Raw genomic sequence first — 18,798 nt, forward strand, 5'->3', positions numbered from 1 at the left:
GGCAGGCAGATAGGCACTAGGCCTAGTTAAGAAATCAGCACACGGCCGGTAGATTATCGGGAACATCGCCAATTAACAATTTAGAGCCTCCGTAAGAGGCTCCTTAGTTAATCGCCTAACGCCTAAGCAATTGTAGAGCTCCTATAACAGATATAGGCGATAAGCAGATTGGATTATTTAGATTATATATAATTAAATTAATTTTGTATTTTTTAACTAGCTATAAATACTAGAGTGTTAATATACCCTATTTTTAAATCTAGAATTTTTATTATTATCCTAATAGTCCTAATAGTCCTAATAGTCCTAATAGTCCTAATAGTCCTAGAGGTCCTAAAGGTCCTAGAGGTCCTAGTAGTCCGAGTAACCTCCTAATAGGATACCAAGTATAAGTGTCTTTTAGAGCTCCTAACAGCCCTAATAGGAGCTATTAGAAGCTATTAGTACTATTAAAAGGCATAAACATTTTGCTAATGTATATATATATAGCATATACTTTAGATATTTTAGTTTATACCGATAATTCTATTAGAGACTACGCTTAGCTTTTACTAACCCTATATTACGGAGTGAGTATAAGCGACTATCGGTAAAATATTCGCAGGATGAGATTTAAGTAGACTTTGATTTTCGCGTTTCGCGTAATTAACATGCAATTTAACTAACTCGACACGCAATTGACCAACTTGACACGCATTTGACTAACTTAACACGCAATTTAACTAACTTAACACGTAATTAACTAACTTAACACGCAATTTGACTAACTTAATACGCAATTAACTAACTTAATACGTAATTTAACCAACTTAATACGCAATTAACACGCAATTGACTAACTTAATATATTTAAAAGTTAAATAATACGCAGTTAACATACTTAGCAACTTTAAAAGGTAACTATATATTTCTTAACATGCAATTAAGGTAAAGTTATATGCTATATATTTAACTATTATATATTATCTAATATAATCTTATANAATCTTATATAGTCTTATTACTTAGAGGCTCTGNACGAGGCTCTGCACGAGGCTCTACACGAAGCTCTACACGAAGCTCTGCGTACAGAGGCTCTGCACGAAGCTCTGCGCATAGAGGCTCTGCACGAAGCTCTGCGCATAGAGGCTCTGCACGAAGCTCTGCGCATAGAGGCTCCGCACGAAGCTCTGCACGAAGCTCTGCACGAAGCTCTGCACGAAGCTCTACGTACAGAGGCTCTGCACGAGGCTCTGCGCGAGGCTCTGCGTATGGAGGCTCTGCACGAAGCTCTGCACGAAGCTCTGCACGAGGCTCTGCGCGAAGCTCTGCGTACGGAGGCTCTACACGAAGCTCTGCACGAGGCTCTGCGCGAAGCTCTGCATACGGAGGCTCTACACGAAGCTCTACACGAAGCTCTATACGAAGCTCTACGTACAGAGGCTCTGCACAAGGCTCTGCGCGAAGCTCTGCGTACGGAGGCTCTACACGAAGCTCTGCATCGGGTCCCCGCGTATATTCCCGATAGCGTCTACACGTGTCTCTGCCTATGTAGCCGCCTTATTTTTTACCCTTCCTCCTTCCTTACATCCTCCCTACCTAGGGAGGCACTAGAACGGCAGCCAGCAGAGGACCGTTGCTAGAACTAGATGACTATCGCTAGAACCAGACGACCGTCGCCAGAACCAGACGACCGTTACCAGAACCAGACGACCGTTACCAGAACCAGACGACCGTTACCAGAACCAGACGACCGTCGCCAGAGCCAGACGACCGTCGCCAGAACCAGACGACCGTCGTCAGAGCCAGACGACTATCGCCAGAGCCAGACAACTGTCGCTAGAACCAGACGACCGTCGCCAGAACCAGACGACTGTCGCCAGAACCAGACGACCGTCGCCAGAACCAGACGACTATCGCCCAGAGCCAGACAACTGTCGCTAGAACCAGACGACCGTCGCCAGAACCAGACGACCGTCGCCAGAACCAGACGACCGTTACCAGAACCAGACGACCGTCGCCAGAACCAGACGACCGTCTCCAGAGTCAGACGACTGTCGCCAAAACCAGACGACTGTCGCCAGAGCCAGACGACCGTCGCTAGAACCAGACGACCGTCGCCAGAACCAGACGACCGTCTCCAGAGTCAGACAACCATCGCCAGAACCAGACGACTGTCGCCAGAGCCAGACGACAACGACTAGCCAGCGAACACTATAAACGATTCGATCGATTGATCGAATCAAGGTAGCACAGATTAGGTAGGCACAAAACAGGGAGATGCTGACGGGTAGGCAGATGCAGACAGGTAGGCAGATACAGACAGGTAAGGAGGCAGATGCAGACAGGCAAGCAGATGCAGACAGGTAGGTGCAGATACAGAATAGGTAAGCAGATGCAGACAGGCAAGCAGATGCAGACAGGTAGGCAGATACAGATAGGTAAGCAGATGCAGACAGGCAAGCAGATGCAGACAGGTAGGCGATGCAGACGGGTAGGTAATGCAGATAGGTAGGTAGATACAGATAGGTAAGCAGATATAAATAGGTAAGCAGATGCAGACAGGCAAGCAGATATAGATAGGTAGGCGATGCAGATAGGTAGGCAATGTAGACAGGTAGGCAATGTAGGCAGGTAGGTAAGTTAATAGGTAGATAGGTAGAAGAGAACCATCGCTATATTATATTAAATTATCTAAAATAATAATATTTATTTTGCTAGCCTTATAAATAGCTTTAAAGTAGCTTTTATTTATTTAAAATATGCTATTAGTATAAAAGAGGTAAATATAATTGTGGTTGCCAATGGCGCAGATTGCTGGCAGGTTACTCGCAGGTTGCGCGTAGGTTGCGCGCAGGCTGCGCGCAGGCTGCGTGTCAAAAAAACACGATATAGGCTAGTCGGTCGAGTTGCCAAATGACCTCAACTGCGCGCCAATTGCGTCAACCACCAACTATTGGGGCTATTGAAAGGGTACTATATTTTCCCAATGACAATAATATATAGTAAAGTAGATATTATTAAGCTATATACATAAACTAGGTAATAAAATTAAAACGTTATATAAGGAAAGAAGGTAGAAAAACGGAAAGAAAGGGTATATATTATTAACTTAGTTACTTAGTTAATACGTATATAGAGCAGAATAAGATTTAGGTTATAGTTATAAAGGCTTAGTTAAAAGAATAGAATCTATTAGTAGCTAGTAAACGAGAATTCCAAGACGAGGATTAGAAGAAGGTTAAGAAAAGGATATATCTATATATATAGCGCTAAGGGTTAGCTAAGCTCGGCCGAGCCCCTAACTAGAATCTATAATAGTGCCATAATAGTAATCCTAGTAGAACTTAGTAGAATTTAGTGGAACTTAGCAGAATATAGCAGAATTTAGTAGAACTTAGCGGAATATAGTAAAATTTAGTAAAATTTAGTGGAATATGGCAGAATATAGCAAATTGCCGTTAGATTGCTATAGGTCGCGGCAAATTACGGTCTTATAGTTAGTAGAAATAGGTAGGTGTGTATAAGGTGTTACAGGGGTGTCTTATAATAGTACTCCCCCTTTAAACTTAAGCTTCTGCGAGATAGGGGTATAGTAGTTCTAGGTAAAGTTTATAAAAGTCTTTTACGGCTTATATAAGTCCTATAGAGTTAATAGGTTCCTATAAAAGCTTAATAAAGCCTCTCTATTTTATAAGATATATATATTAGCGTTTTCGTTTATTATACTTAATATTATTAAATCTTTTAATAAAGCACTTATTCTTACCATCTACTTTAACTAGTAGGGGAGGGTCCTATATCTATTTAGGTAAGGCGTTTAATATAGGGGTAGTAGGGTAAAGGACTAACGTGTAGAATATAGGGGGGATTTTAACTATATTAGGGAGCTTTAATTAGTAAGAGTAAGAGGAGATAACCTTTTTAACTTTATAAGGGCCAGCGTTCTTTTAATTATATTTAGATTTCTTATATTTAGCTAGATAAAGTTACTAATTTAATAGGCTAGTACTAGGGTTTATTTTTTGTTCGCTACGGCTTTATAAACAGATTAAGCCCATATTATTTTATTAGTAAAAAACTATTATAGTTACTCTATCTTTTCTATAAATTATTTGCTTTTATAACTTATAAGGCATAATAAGCAGGATAAGGGACGTTACTAAAGGGGTTAAAACCTATTTATAGATGCTAGCTATAGTTAGCTAGGAACGGGGAGACCTTTATAGTTTCTAAAACGGAATTACCTATAGTAAACTTGGCAAATATAAGCCAGTTAATTTAGTTATTTTATAAATACGACGTATATATCCGGATATACTATTCTATTATAGCGTTTATACGTTCCGTTTAACTATCTATTTCTAGGTAATATATAGTAAATAATAGTGCCCTAATGCGGAGTTAGGTAGTTAGTTCTTTTTAAAATATAGAGATAAACTAGCTACCTTTATCGGGGATAATCGGTTTAAGGAGTCTGTAGAGTTTCTATATATAATCTAGGAATAGTTAGGCAATAGTAAGCGTTAATATATTAGGGCAGGCGATTAAATGCCTTATCTTAGATAGTTAGTTTATAACTACTATAATGTTTATACAGCCTTTACTTATAGGGAGGTTAATAACAAAGTTAATTAAGATATCCTTCCATCTTTAGTCTAGAATAGGTAGTAGCTTTAGTAGGCCGTTATATATCTTATGCGAAGCTTTAGCTCGTTAGTAAATATAGCAACTAAAGACGTATCTTTATATCGTGTTATATATATTTAGCTAGTAATATTCTTATTAGAGTAGCTTTAGGGTTTTTCCTTAACCTAGGTAACTAGTTATTAGTAGGTTATATACATATTTAAGGAGCTTAAGCTTAACTTCGTTATAGTTAGGTATAACTAGGCGGTTTTAGTAGTATAAGCGGTTCCCATAGGCTTTATATTTACTTAGAGAAATCCTTTTAGAGTGTCTAATGCTATTTTGTATTAGCTTAAGCGTCTCTTAAATAAACTCGTTATTTAAGTATTTATTAGTTATAATCTATTTAATTAATTAATTAGTTATTTTAAGGATATATACTATAATATCTTTAGTAAGAGGGTTAAATAGTTTGGGGTAAAGCAAGGTCTAATTTTAGTAAGAGCGCGCTTTTTTTAATACTGGCGCGTCTTACAAGCGTTAGGTTAGGGCATTGGGCTTTTAGCCTTAAACGTCTAGGTAGTATATAATTAAGAATTAAAAATAGGATAGGTATTCTAACTAGCGGGCTATACGGTGGCTTAGCTATTTTGTAGTTGTAAAGTACTATAGGTTCTTATAGTTGCTAAGGACCTTAATTAAAAACCTAGCGCCTTTTAGTTTAGATCGCTATTATTTAAAATATCTAATAATAGCTAATAATTTCTTATCGTAGATCTCGTAGTTATATTTAGCTAGGCTTAGTTATTTTAAGAAGTATACTATAGGGTATAATACCCCATCCTTATTATATTAAGATAAGATACCTCTAGTAATATAGTTAGATAAGTTGGCTTTATATAACTCTTATTCAGTTTAGGTTAAAGTATTAAAGCACTAGCGCAGTATTAAATATAACCTTTAGATAGATAAAGGCCTTCTTATATTTCTTATTAAAGATAAAGGCTTTATCTTTTTAGGTTAGAGCTATAAGGGGTAAAACTAGGGCGAAGAAGTTATTAATAAACTATTGGTAGAAATTAGCAAATCCTATAAAGGCTCTTACGTCCTTAACATTCTTAGGTTTTTACCAGTTTACAATTACTTTAACTTTCTTTAGGTTTATTTATATGCCGTTTATAGAGTTAAGAACGTCAGGAAAAAATTTACCAGCATTTTCACAGCATTTAGCGGCATTTAGCGGCCAAATACGCAATCCGCGCACTATAACGTGTAGCGTATAGTATTAACTTAGGTGCGGTATACTGCCGCATCTAATAACGCGGTATAGCATACTGCCGCATCTAATAACGCGATATAGCATACTGCCGCATCTAACAACGCAGTGTAGTATACTGCCGCATTTAGCAATGCGGTGTAAGCATACTACCGTATTTAATAATACAGTGCAGTATTCTACTGCATCTAATAACGCGGTATAGCATTCTGCCGTATCTAATAATACGGTATAGCATACTGCCGTATTTAGCAACGTGGTGTAAGTATACTACCGTATCTAATAACGCGGTGCAGCTAATTATGTATTTACAGCTACCTAGGTAAGTAGTGCCTTTATTTTATTAAGCTCTCTCTATACTTAATGCGTAATTAATATATAATACCCCCCTCGCGTATTTTATATATCTTACTTACTTTAAGTAATAGATAAGCGTTGCTCTTCCCACGTACTTAATAGTATTTACTTAGTCTACGTAGTTAGTAGTATTTACCTATTTTACGCAATTAGTATACTTTACTTAGTCTACGCAGTTAGTACCCTTTACTTATTCTATATAGTTAGTACCCTTTACTTATTTTATATAGTTAGTGTTCTCTACTTATTTTATATGCCTAGCATATACTATATAAAGAATATATTTTAACCTAATAGTAGTATAGTATAACCTTAATACGCCTAATAACGCCCTTTAGTTAACCTACTATTTTAAGTTTAATATTTATATAAGTCCCGCTATAATAGTAGTACTATACTATTAAACCCCTAATTATCTTTATTTTCGCCGTTATTTTTACTATTATTTTCCCTATCTATCCCGCTACCTTCTCTACTCTTATCCTCTTTATTACCGTTATTTTCCCTATTTATTCTACTACCTTCTCTACTTTTATCCTTTTTATTAGCAAATTTTAGTATTACTAGTCTATCTTTACTCTATAAGCGGGCCTTTATATCCTCTAGTATAGCACTATCCATAATATTTATAACCTTAGACTTACTAGTAAAAGTATACTATAAAATATAGTAATTAATTCCTATTTCCTATTTCCTATTTACTATTACCTTAAATTTATTTAAGGCGCGCTTAAATAGCGTTAATATTATAGTTATATAGTATTAAAATCGTCTTATTAGTATACTGTGAGAAGGAGACCTTATATATAGTTTTAGGGTTTATTCTTTACAATAAATATACTAGGCTACTGTTGTCCTATTATATTATCTTTATTAGCCCGTATATAATAATTAAAATAGCGTAATATTATAATATAGGAAATAGTAGTAAAGTGCTATAGTATATAGCAAGTATCGCGATATAACGTTGTAATGCGATTAATATAATATTATATATTTATACTTACAGTATACGGTTATTAAGTAAACCCGTTATTATACTTAGAATCTAGTTCCTCTAGATCTTCTATAGTATTTTTAAACGAATTACTAATTACCTACTAAGTTTATAGCATCTTATCTCTAGTTATATTCTATATCTTATTAATTTATTATAGAAGTAGCCTATATAGCCTTTTATTACGCTTAGGTTAGTAGCTTTTCTAAATATTTTATAGTCGCTCCTAACTATCTATAATACGCTTTAATAAGTATAGTAAGAGGCTTCCTATAGATTTACCTGTAATTATAGCGTTGGCTTTAAACTTATAAATAACTTATATTCTACTTCTATAGTCCTTAAGAGTATATTAAATTGCTATGCATATAAGCTATATTATATTTGTCGGGAATAAGGCAATTTGCCCTTACGTGCGGCAAATTGCCGTCACGTGAGGCAACTTGCCGTTACGTGCCGTCGTGGCACTAGCGCGGTGAGGAACCTTAAGTTTCTTACCATCCCCTATCTAATACAACAAGCTTTTCCATCACTGTATCTACTTGAGTAGTATTGGTGATTTCCCCTGTGTTACTAATACTAATTAGTAGTTAAATATACAGTTAACTACAGAACAGCAAGGTTTTTAATAGAAGAGATAGTCTCATATAGGGGTGCTATATGCGCTTATATGGAATGGATCCCGGCGATACTATACTACCTTAAACTTGCGGAAAACTAGTAATAGAAGTGTTACTAAGTACTAGGAGATACTAAGTTGCGTCTATTACGCAGAATAATTGCGTTTACGAAGATTTAGTTAAGTACTCTAGGTCAGAAGTGTTACTAAACCTAGGGTCCTAAATTAACGTCCGAAACGCGTTAAACAACATCTTAAATTGCCTACCTTTTAACAGCAAACCTACGAGATTCTATAAAACCGAAAACCCTACCTACCTTCAACGTACGACACCCCGTTAATTCTACACTAATTATAGCGTTAACCTACCTAAAGAAGTATAAGAAGGACATTAACCTGGAGATATAGTATAAAGATATCGACCCTATAAATGCCAAACAACAGGACCTAAACGGATTCTTACTATACTATATAGCATACTATAAAGACAGCAAATATAATAATACTGTGCTTTAGTATTATATAAAGGAGGACTTTATTAGATAGACAAAGGAAATATAGGCTCTTATAATAAAGGTTATTATATAAGACTTCTGTAACTTCCTTCAAGAGAATGGAGTATTTATCCCTATAGATGGGGGCGCTATTAGAGATAATATTTAGGAGTATATTATTAACGTAAAAGAAGAGCATAAATAGACTCTATAAGAAATTAAGCACTAACTACGCACTATAAGGAAGCTTAACTTATAATAGAATCTAAATAATACACTAATAGAGATACGTTTTAATTCCATTACTCTAGAGTAAGCGTAAGACCCCCTTACTTCGCGATTTAATAACCTTTAAACTTTACTAGAGTAAGACTAGGTACTATGCCGTGTTCTATTAGGCTTTATATCTCTACTATAGCCTATAAAGCAATCCCTACCTTAATCTCTAATGCAATTTTAACGTGGCCTAATACTACTTAAAGGCACCTTAAAGATGCTTATAGAGCTTACGAAGCTCTATTTAGACTAGGAGAAGAGGTTTAGCGGGGAACTATATAATATCCTTAATTTAAAGCTGCGTATCTTCTATAACTATTACTAGAAGGTTAGACTAGAACCTAACCAATATTATAACGCCTATTCTGTTATACTTAAGGGCCGCGCTAGTACCTTCTATTATAATCGTCTGGTAGAAAAAGGATATAATTTTAACCAAATAATATATAAGATAAGATGCTACTTTAAAATAGAAGAGAATAAGCAGCAGTATATATTGGAGTAGAGAGAGACTACCTTTTTAAGAATTATTGCTATAAACCTAGGTATCTCTTGGCTTAATTATCTTTAAAAGCTCTTTAATTAACTTTAAATGATTTAGCGTAGTTTATCCAAATTATATTAAGAGGACTTCAGCCTACATGATTAAGTTATTAGCGTATACTAAGGTATTAAAGAATACAACCTTACTCTCTTTAATTCTATAAACACTTATAAAGGAGTATATACCTAATTAAGATCCTCTATTAGTACAGCTCTGCGCTTTTAAGAAGTATAGCAATTTAATACCTAACCCTAACCTACTTTGATTAACCTAACCGACTAATATAATTATAACTAGACTAATTAAATATATAGTGGCCGCGGTAGGGGATACGGCAGAGGGTATAATTAATATTAACTATAAGGTAATTATAGAGGTTCATTTCGGAGCAATCGTTAGAAGAAGTGCTATATTTATAAGAAGCTAAATTACTAGTTAACTAGGCACCCCTTTAATAGATAAAAGAAGGCATATAATAAGTTCCGCTAGAGCGTATAAAATGTTAGAAATTATAAGGTTACTATAGCCTACTTCTAAAGCTTCCTAGTTTAATATAAAGGTATAGAAGATCTTAAGGGTGAGGTTAATGAGGCCAAATAGCTCCTTATGGATATAGAAATTAAGGACTACTCCTCTAATTAATACTTTACTAAGTATAGTAAGGTAAATAGCACACAAACTATTGCTGTCCTTAATGACTAATTTACGCTCCATTCCGTTATAAAGTTAGATATCTTTAATAAGCTAAAGGAAAGTTCCGCGTTCTCCTTTGACGATAAATACTTAGCGAACGTCTTCTATAGTATTATACTAGATACTAGAGCCGTAGGAGTATCTATAGTAGGAAAACCTTAAGTTCAAGCCCTTTAGCAGCTTAATAGATCTGTTTAGATCGACCAATTAATAGTAGGCCAATATATAATCCGCTTTAGTAAGGGTACTATAATCTCTCTTAGTATAATTAAGGTCCAAACCCTATTAGGATGTATTACTTTCTATATTATTCCCACAAATACCTCATTCCTATTCTGCATCTAAGATATAAATAGATTGGGCATTAAGCTTAATAACCTTAAGAACGTGCTTATCTAGGGAGATAATCGGGTGCCCGTTATACGTAAGTAGGGTTACCCTTAGTTACTCCTTTAATAGCTAGAAAGGAGCGTTGCTTAGAGCTATTTAACTAAGTTAGAGCTACGCCAACTATATCATTATTTTGGTCACCTATTTATCCACTAACTGCTTAGGGTTCTTTAGCGAGTAGGTTATAAGGTTAAGGTTAAAATAATTAAGTATCTTATAAAGTACTGCCATTACTATTAAATAAACTAGAAGTCCCCTAGCCAATTTAAGTTTACCCTTAAAGATAACTATAACTTTAACTTCTATATTATTATTAACATTATATATCTTAGCGGCAAGCTAGTACTCTAAGTTATTAACTTCTTAACCTCCTTTTAAGCTATACGTTTCCTAAGGGATATGTTAGCTAGAAACATATAGGATACTCTTTAATTATATTAAATTAATATCTACCTAGGACCCCCTAACTAAGTTATTTATAACATAAAAAGGAACTTCTTATTTATAGAGTTTTGGTAATAAGCAAAGGCAATAGCAATTAAGGTTAAGGAAGTCCCTATTAAGGCACATAATAGCGTTAAAAAAGTAAAATAATACTATACGCCATTACGCCGAGTATATAAGATTATTTCTTTAGAACTAGAGGATGCTAGTAAAGAGCTTATCTTATAGATAGCTATTAAGGCTATTAATAATTCCGCTAGTCTAGATAGACTCATACCTATATTACTAGTCTTTAGCGCTTACCCTTAAATAACTAATAATTCTCTATTATCTCCCTTTATTATATAATAAGCTAAGGCTATTTATAAGGCAATAAAAGAGGTACGACGTATCTACGCTACGCGCTAGGTCAACAATGTACTAGAAATAAGAAATGGCCTAAACACCTTAACTACGCTTAATTTGCCTCTCCAATCTAAAGTACAGGTATAGTATAAAAAGGGAGGATGGTTAGGGCCACATAAACTTATTACAAGTAATAGTTAAACTTGTACTCTTTAAATGCCCTATAGACCTACTTAATTCCGTTTAACCGTTATTAAGCCCTATTATAGGAATAATAGTTACAAGCCTTTATAGGATACCCCAGAGGATTCCCTAGAGGATGCCCTAGAGGATACCCTAAAGAAAAACCACGATTAATATACTCTAGAAGGAGACCATAATTCTAATATAATTACAGCAGATGTACCGCAACTATGACGCGGTAGAGGTCGCCTAAAAGGATTATAAAATCGCTAATACCTTATTAATTTTAAAGAGCAATTTATTACCGCTATTAAGAGTAAAAACAAGTTATTAATGGCCGTTATAATAGCTAAAGAGAAGACTAACTTTAAGCTCGCAAAATAGCTCTAAAAGGAAGGCCGTATTATAACCTTAGGAGCTTCTTTTTAAGCATCTAACAAATAAAAGATCGATAGTCTCATTTTAAGAGAAGTCTTTAAATTTAAGAAGTATAACCTTACCAAGTTTAATGGAGTTCGCATCTTTAAGTTAAGAATAGTTAACGAGATTAAGGGTAAAGCTACTAACGCCCCATTTAAGAAATTAAGGCTTGTCATCTAAGGTTATAATAATAATAGTAAGGAGGTAATCCTTACGCAATCCCCTACGATTTAATAAGCTAGTTAGCGAGTTATTGTTATACTAGCTCCCTCCTTAATAAAGAATGGAATGGTAGTTTATTTATAAGATATTACTTAAGCCTATACCTAATTAGAGACGCACCTTTAGCGCTTAATATTGGCATATCTTTCAGAATAAATTCGCTACTAATATCCTAAAGATATAATTATAGTTGTTCTTAAGCCATTATATAGAATTGCAGAGGTAGGAACCTATTAGTGGGCTACCTATAGCAAGCACTATAAGGAGAAGCTTTTAATAACTACTTCTATATTCAATTCCTGCTTCCTTATTATAACTACAGGAACCCTATTTGGAATTGTTGGTATATAAACCAATAATATAATTATCTTAGGAGACGACCAATTCTTAGCTCTTAAAGAAGATAAGCTAGTAAAGGCAAATCTTATGGTGAAGCTAAAGGAAAGACTTAGTTTAATAACACTATTGCTCTTTAATAGATGCATCCTCTCCCTAAACGAGGATTCTATTGCTTTACGCTAGAAGGGTTAAGGTAAGAAGATTAACGTTATTAACGTTAATTTTCTAAAGTAAGAATACGTGAAGCAACGCGCTCGCGGAGCTTATATTGCTTCTATCTATTAACCTAAGACTTCCTTTAATCTCTCTATTGCCACTTAACACCAGAAACTAACTAAGGATAACGTTCTTGCCCTAAATAAGCGTCTTTCCTGGCAAATGAACTATCTTAATTAAGGACTACTCTACGTACCTATTAATCTTCCCACCGCTAAGCTCTTCGTGTTTGTTAATAAGTCATTTATAAATAATAAAGATTTTAGCTCCTAGCTAGGATATAAAATTATTATCGCAAATAAATCTACTAGAGAGAATAACTTTATAATCTACGGCAATTTTATCTATTAGAGCTTAACTAAGAGTAAGTGCGTTACTTAAAGCGTTCTAGCGTTAGAGATATATAGAATAGTTAGCGGAGTTAATATAGCAATTACAATTGGAACTACCTTAAAGATAATTATAGATCGACTTAAACTTCCTGTTATCCCTATAATTATATACACCGACTTATATTCCCTTTATAAGTATTTAGTTAAGCTTAGTACTATAAAGGAGAAGCGCCTTATAATTAATATTATGGCACTACAGCAATCTTACGAGCGTTAAGAACTCTTTAAGATTTAATAGATTAATAGCTAAGATAACCCGGTAGATATAATAACAAAGGTAAACCCAAATAAGGCGCTAGAGACGTTTGTTAATATAAATACTCTATATATATAAGTTAAAGGTTAGGTTAAAAGGGAGTAGAAGATACAGCGAGGGCCGCTAAGGCGCTAGTGGTAAGCGAGCTAATAGCAATTTTCTATGCCGGGCATAGAAAATTATAATTGGCTGGCAGAAGTCTGGGTTAGTAGAATAAGGCGTGTTACCTGCTAAAGTCTGCTATATTCTACCCACTATTATATTATTATATACGGTCTATTTACATATAGATAGCAACTATAAAAAGAAGAGTTGCTAGTATTAGGAATAAGGCAATTTGCCCTTATATGCGGCAAATTGCCGTCACGTAAGGCAACTTGCCGTCACGTGCCGTTATGGCACTAGCGCGGTGAGGAACCTTAAGTTCCTCACCCTAGTTATATTGTCTATATTGCGCTTATTAGGTCTACTATATTAATTATATTAATTAATGCCTATAGCTTAAGTTTGTTCTAAAGTATAGTATTAAGATATATAGTGTTATATTATAGCATTTACTCTTTATAGTTATTCCATTTATTAGTTCTACGGTAGAATGCCTTTTATAGCTTATATACTTACTCTAAATACTCTATATCTATGCCTCTAATTACTCCTAGTTACTAAATACTCTCTAGATAGTAGGTAATAGCATATAGCTTAGGAATATTAAAGTATAGTAGTCCTGCCTTACTTAGTCGAAATAAAAGAAATACATCCTTTATCTTATCCATTCTATAAATAGCTACTACTAAGTATTAGATAGTTAATTCGTCGTATAATATATATTAAGATAGTATAGTAAAGTCTATAAACGCCTAGATAAATAGTATAGCGCCTTTATTCTATTTTAGTAAGGGTGCTATAGTAGGGACCAATTATTATAACAGAGATTTATACATCTTTTCTATTTATTAGCCGATATTTACCTAGCTATCCCATACCATTATATTAGTAAATTGTTCCACCTATACAAAGCGGGTAGTAATAAATGTATTAATATTTAATATTTCCTAGCCATAACTATCTATACGCAGGCTGTTAAGGCCCTAATATTTTCCGGCCTATATTTCGCTTTTTATAAGCCCCTTAATCTAGTATATAAGATATTCACTAGTAAGGCCTTTAAGCACCTAGTGTAGGAAATTAGGCGCTATTATCTTATAAATATTAGATAGATTATAGCCCTATATAAAGTTATAGAACGGCCAAATATAATCTAAGTTATCCTTTTTATTAGTATCGCAACCTTCCTACTATATTTATATTTAGTCTTTCATTAATTAGTATATATAAAACAGCTATAGTCGCTAAATAGTAGTTGTTAGATTATACTGTTTATTTGTATATATATAATAAGTTAAATATTTATAGCCACTCTTAATACCTATAAGCGTAACCTATTCTTTATAATTAGCTATAAATATAGCTAGAAGTAAAAAGCAGTATTAATCCTAGCTATCCGCGTATAGGAGATATACTCCTTCTTTACTAGCTTTCTTTAACGCTATAGGTATTATTAGTATAACTATACTAGCAGTAGAGTTGTCGCTAAAGTATATATTTAAAGATAGCCATAAGGGTCTTATATTATACCGCTAGTTGTATTATTTAGTTGCTAGGTATATAGACCGGAAGGTATATAAGTAGTAATAGGGCTAGTTAATTTACGGATTATTAAACGCGTAGTTTAATATTTCTAATTAAAATATAGAGTGGCTATGCTTTTTTGCCGCCGGTATATTATATTAATTAGGTCTTATCGCTAGCTAATATAATTAGCACTATAGTTACGCTAAGTGGTAGCTACTCTTGCGTCTCCTACTACCAGTCTGCCGTGTTAAGCTTATTATATATTCTTATTCCTACTAATAAGTATTACCTTACTAGCGAGAAAGTTATATCTCCTTAAAAAGGGCTATAACTAATAAGGAAGGATATAATCTCTAGAGCATTTTAGTAACATACTAGCAGCTACTAGTCCCCTACGGTTATAATTATTTTAATCCACTATGGTTAATTACTCTTAGATTACATCTATTTTAAAAGTAGTTTTACTTTAATATTATTAGCACTCTAGTAAGAAAAATAGTTGGTAAACACTCCCTAAAGCCTAATATTATTAAACCACTCGTTAATAGCACGGTTAGAAGTCCTATAGCTTACCCACTATAAGACCTATATATATTCTACCTTACTACATCAGCATTTTGTTAGGGTGCCAAGATCCTAGAGGCCTCCTAGCAGGATTTTAATTTTCCTAATTGTCCTAATCGTTTTAATAGGCTCCTAACAGGAACCTAGCAGGATAATTATTTCCTAATCGTCCTGATAGGCTCCTAGCAGGAACCTAGCATTTCCTAATCGTCCTAATAGGCTCCTAGCAGGAACCTAGCATTTCCTAATCGTCCTAATAGGCTCCTAGCAGGAACCTAGTATTTCCTAATCGTACTATAAGGCTCCTGGCAGGATCCTAACAGAATTTTATTTAAATATAAGCCCTATAGTTATATACCACTAATTAAATTAATTATTAATTATTTATTTATTGCTTAACGTCTAATTTAGATCCCTATTAGGCCTACGCAGACTACTCTACACCTAGGGGAAATTTAATATTTTACAAGAAAAACCCCCTGGTATTATGGGACAAAAACCCTATAAGCCACCTCAGTAGGATAAAAAACCCCATTAACCACCTCCACGCGCAGCTGGCGGCCCCCTAGGGCTACCCAGCAGTTACGTCCAGACCTCCATAGATATTGGATCTCCTTAGTAACCACTACATCCTTCTTCCAGCTTATCCGCAGCTAGGGTTCGCTACGTCCCAACTGGGCCTTACTATTAACCAATTAATTACCATATACTTATAGCAGTTTCCTATGTCTTAACCGTCCCCAACATACGCCACCTCTGTAGACTATTTACCGCGTGCACCCTTCCCTACTTTAACCCACTACCTCTCTTAACGGTTTAATCGTGTCTTCTTAAAAAATTGTACTAAGAGCTTAGATACTCCTTTGTCGAGCTATACGGACCTAAGATCTTGTTAACTTATAGTGGAGTATCTCCGTTTTTGCTGATAATATTCTGGCCCTCATTATAGATATTAAAGTATTTCGGCGGAGGTCAGGACCTCCAATTAGAAGATAACAAAATTAAAAGTAGTAGAACGTAGTAGAAAGCAATAAAACGTAGTAGAACGTAGTAGAAAGCAATAGAATGTAGTAGAACGTAATAGAAAGCAGTAGAAAGCAGTAGAAAGCAGTAAGATAGTAGAAAGCAGTGGAAAGTAGTAGGATAGTAGAAAGCAGTAGAAAGCAGTAGAAAGCAGTAGAATAGTAAAAAGCAGTGGGATAGTAGAAAGCAGTAGAAAGTAGTAGGATAGTAGAAAGTAGTAGGATAGTAGAAAGTAGTAGGATAGTAGAAAGTAGTAGGATAGTAGAAAGTAGTAGGATAGTAGAAAGTAGTGGAAAGCAGTGGGATAGTAAAAAGCAGTAGAAAGCAGTAGGATAGTAGAAAGTAGTAGAAAGCAGTAGGATAGTAAAAAGCAGTGGAAAGCAGTGGGATAGTAGAAAGTAGTGGAAAGTAGTAGGATAGTAGAAAGTAGTAGAAAGTAGTAGAAAGCAGTAGGATAGTAGAAAGTAGTGGAAAGCAGTAGGATAATAGAAAGCAGTGGAAAGCAGTAGGATAGTAGAAAGTAGTAGAAAGTAGTAGGATAGTAAAAAGCAGTGGAAAGCAGTGGGATAGTAGAAAGTATAGTGGAAAGTAGTAGGATAGTAGAAAGTAGTAGAAAGTAGTAGAAAGCAGTGGGATAGTGGAAAGTAGTGGAAAGCAGTAGGATAGTAGAAAGTAGTGGAAAGCAGTAGGATAATAGAAAGCAGTGGAAAGCAGTAGGATAGTAGAAAGCAGTAGAAAGCAGTAGAAAGCAGTAGAAAGTAATATAGAAAACAGTAAACGGAATATATAGTTAAAACTTATAGTAAAAATAGCCTTTTAGCGGTAGCCTATTAATATACTAATATAACTCAAGACCCTCCTTCTAAGAAATCTGGTAAATATACTATATTATATTAGCCCTAGTTAATATAGTTATTAATATAAAATAGGTTAGGGTAATTATAACCAGCTAGAACTATATAAGCACTTCGTAGTATAGACTGTATAGAGTAAAATCTACTACTAGCCAGGGAGCATGGGTTTCTAGCAGTAGTTAGATACTAGTGTTTAACCTTAGTTATACTATAGACGGGGTAAGGCCTACTATTATTTTAGTACTGCATAAGGTTTACCATTACCCCAGTAAATTAAAAAGGGAGGCCGTTATCCCCTAAAGTAGAATGATCTAATATAGTAATAACAACCTGGAGTTATCCTACCATTCTTCCGCCTATAGGCCTAGTCTTCCCTCTCCCATCTCTATTATCGGCCGTGTATTCCTGTACCTATACATAGTCACGCTTCCAATTACTCAACTTTTGCCAATTTGGTGCGCAGTATACAATTTCCTTAGCTACTTAGTTAAGGTCGTTTAGATCCACACCTATCTACTTTTAGCATTTTAAGGAGGGGTATACTTAAATAAAGTATAGCCTAATCTAAAAAGGGTCCAGGTCACAGCAGTCCATATTAGCTTACGTAGAATTTTAGCCGATAACCTTCCTTCTACATTTACAAAGAAATACGGCAAGCGCGTCCTTAAAATTAGATATCTTAAGACTATTAGCTAATATCCCTACTATCCGCTATTTTATAAGACCGAGACCGTATTAGGATATATAGGTATACTAGTCCGTTTCTAGACCCCAAGGGGTTAATTATATATCGATATAACGCGTCGGTTTAGTTAATTACAGTACCATACTACGTTCTATAGTAGATATAGTTCTAGAATTACAATGCAACAACTAACTCTTTATCGCTAGCATAAATACGCGCCGAGTATTATAGAGGCAGATCTGTAACTCGAAATCACTCTATTTATTTATTTAATACTAATACGCCTTTATAGCGTACTTATAGGCAGCTTCTCCGTTTAATATATTATAACCATTGGCGGCGCCAAACTAGTGGATATAATCCATAAAATAGGTTATAGCATAAAACTTTAGGAAGTTAAAATGCCCCTTATCTAAATCCCTTATTTTAGGTCGGAAACCTTAAAACACGCCTTTTAGTTTATCAATCCAATATAGCGCATACTCTATATACTGGAGTATCTCTTCATTATAAGTTCGGTACTGTACTATAGTAACAAAATCCAGTATCGCCCGAGTAAAGTATATCGCATATAGTGCCTTACTAGTAAGAAGTGGAGCTAGGGCAGGAATTAGTTGCTTTAGGATTAACTTTTACTTATCGCTAGTCCACTATAATATTTAACTAAATAGAGTATTATAAAATACTTTTAAGCTAGGGTATTAAGGTATTTCTATAAAACGCTAATCAATCTAACTCTCTGCTAAAATGTCTTAAACAGTTCTCCTATAACATTTTCGTTTCTTACTAGCAGGGATAACTTTACTTATTACCTTTTATATCCATTTAATAAGACGCATAATAATACCTTTTAGCAGTTAATGGAGAATATCTACCATCATTGCGTTATGTATATTAATTAGGCCGTATTTCTATATAAAGTACGGTACAGGGTACACCCAATCTAAATCCGTTTAAGGTGTGTTATTT

The 18,798-nt window shown here is 34.6% G+C and overlaps 1 protein-coding gene across 1 annotated transcript; it reads right to left on the reverse strand.

The window, feature by feature from the left end:
* Positions 1-13,733: 13,733 nt before the first annotated feature.
* On the reverse strand, positions 13,734-18,461 carry K441DRAFT_545185 (uncharacterized protein; the record flags this gene model as incomplete). The annotated part of the gene is made up of 2 exons (XM_067642801.1): positions 13,734-13,829; positions 18,279-18,461. Coding segments are annotated over 2 exons (279 nt in total), but the record flags the coding sequence as incomplete, so codon positions are not given.
* Positions 18,462-18,798: the final 337 nt, after the last annotated feature.

The sequence above is a fragment of the Cenococcum geophilum genome (genome assembly GCF_001692895.1).
Source record: "Cenococcum geophilum 1.58 unplaced genomic scaffold K441scaffold_8, whole genome shotgun sequence".
Lineage (NCBI taxonomy): Eukaryota > Fungi > Ascomycota > Dothideomycetes > Gloniales > Gloniaceae > Cenococcum > Cenococcum geophilum.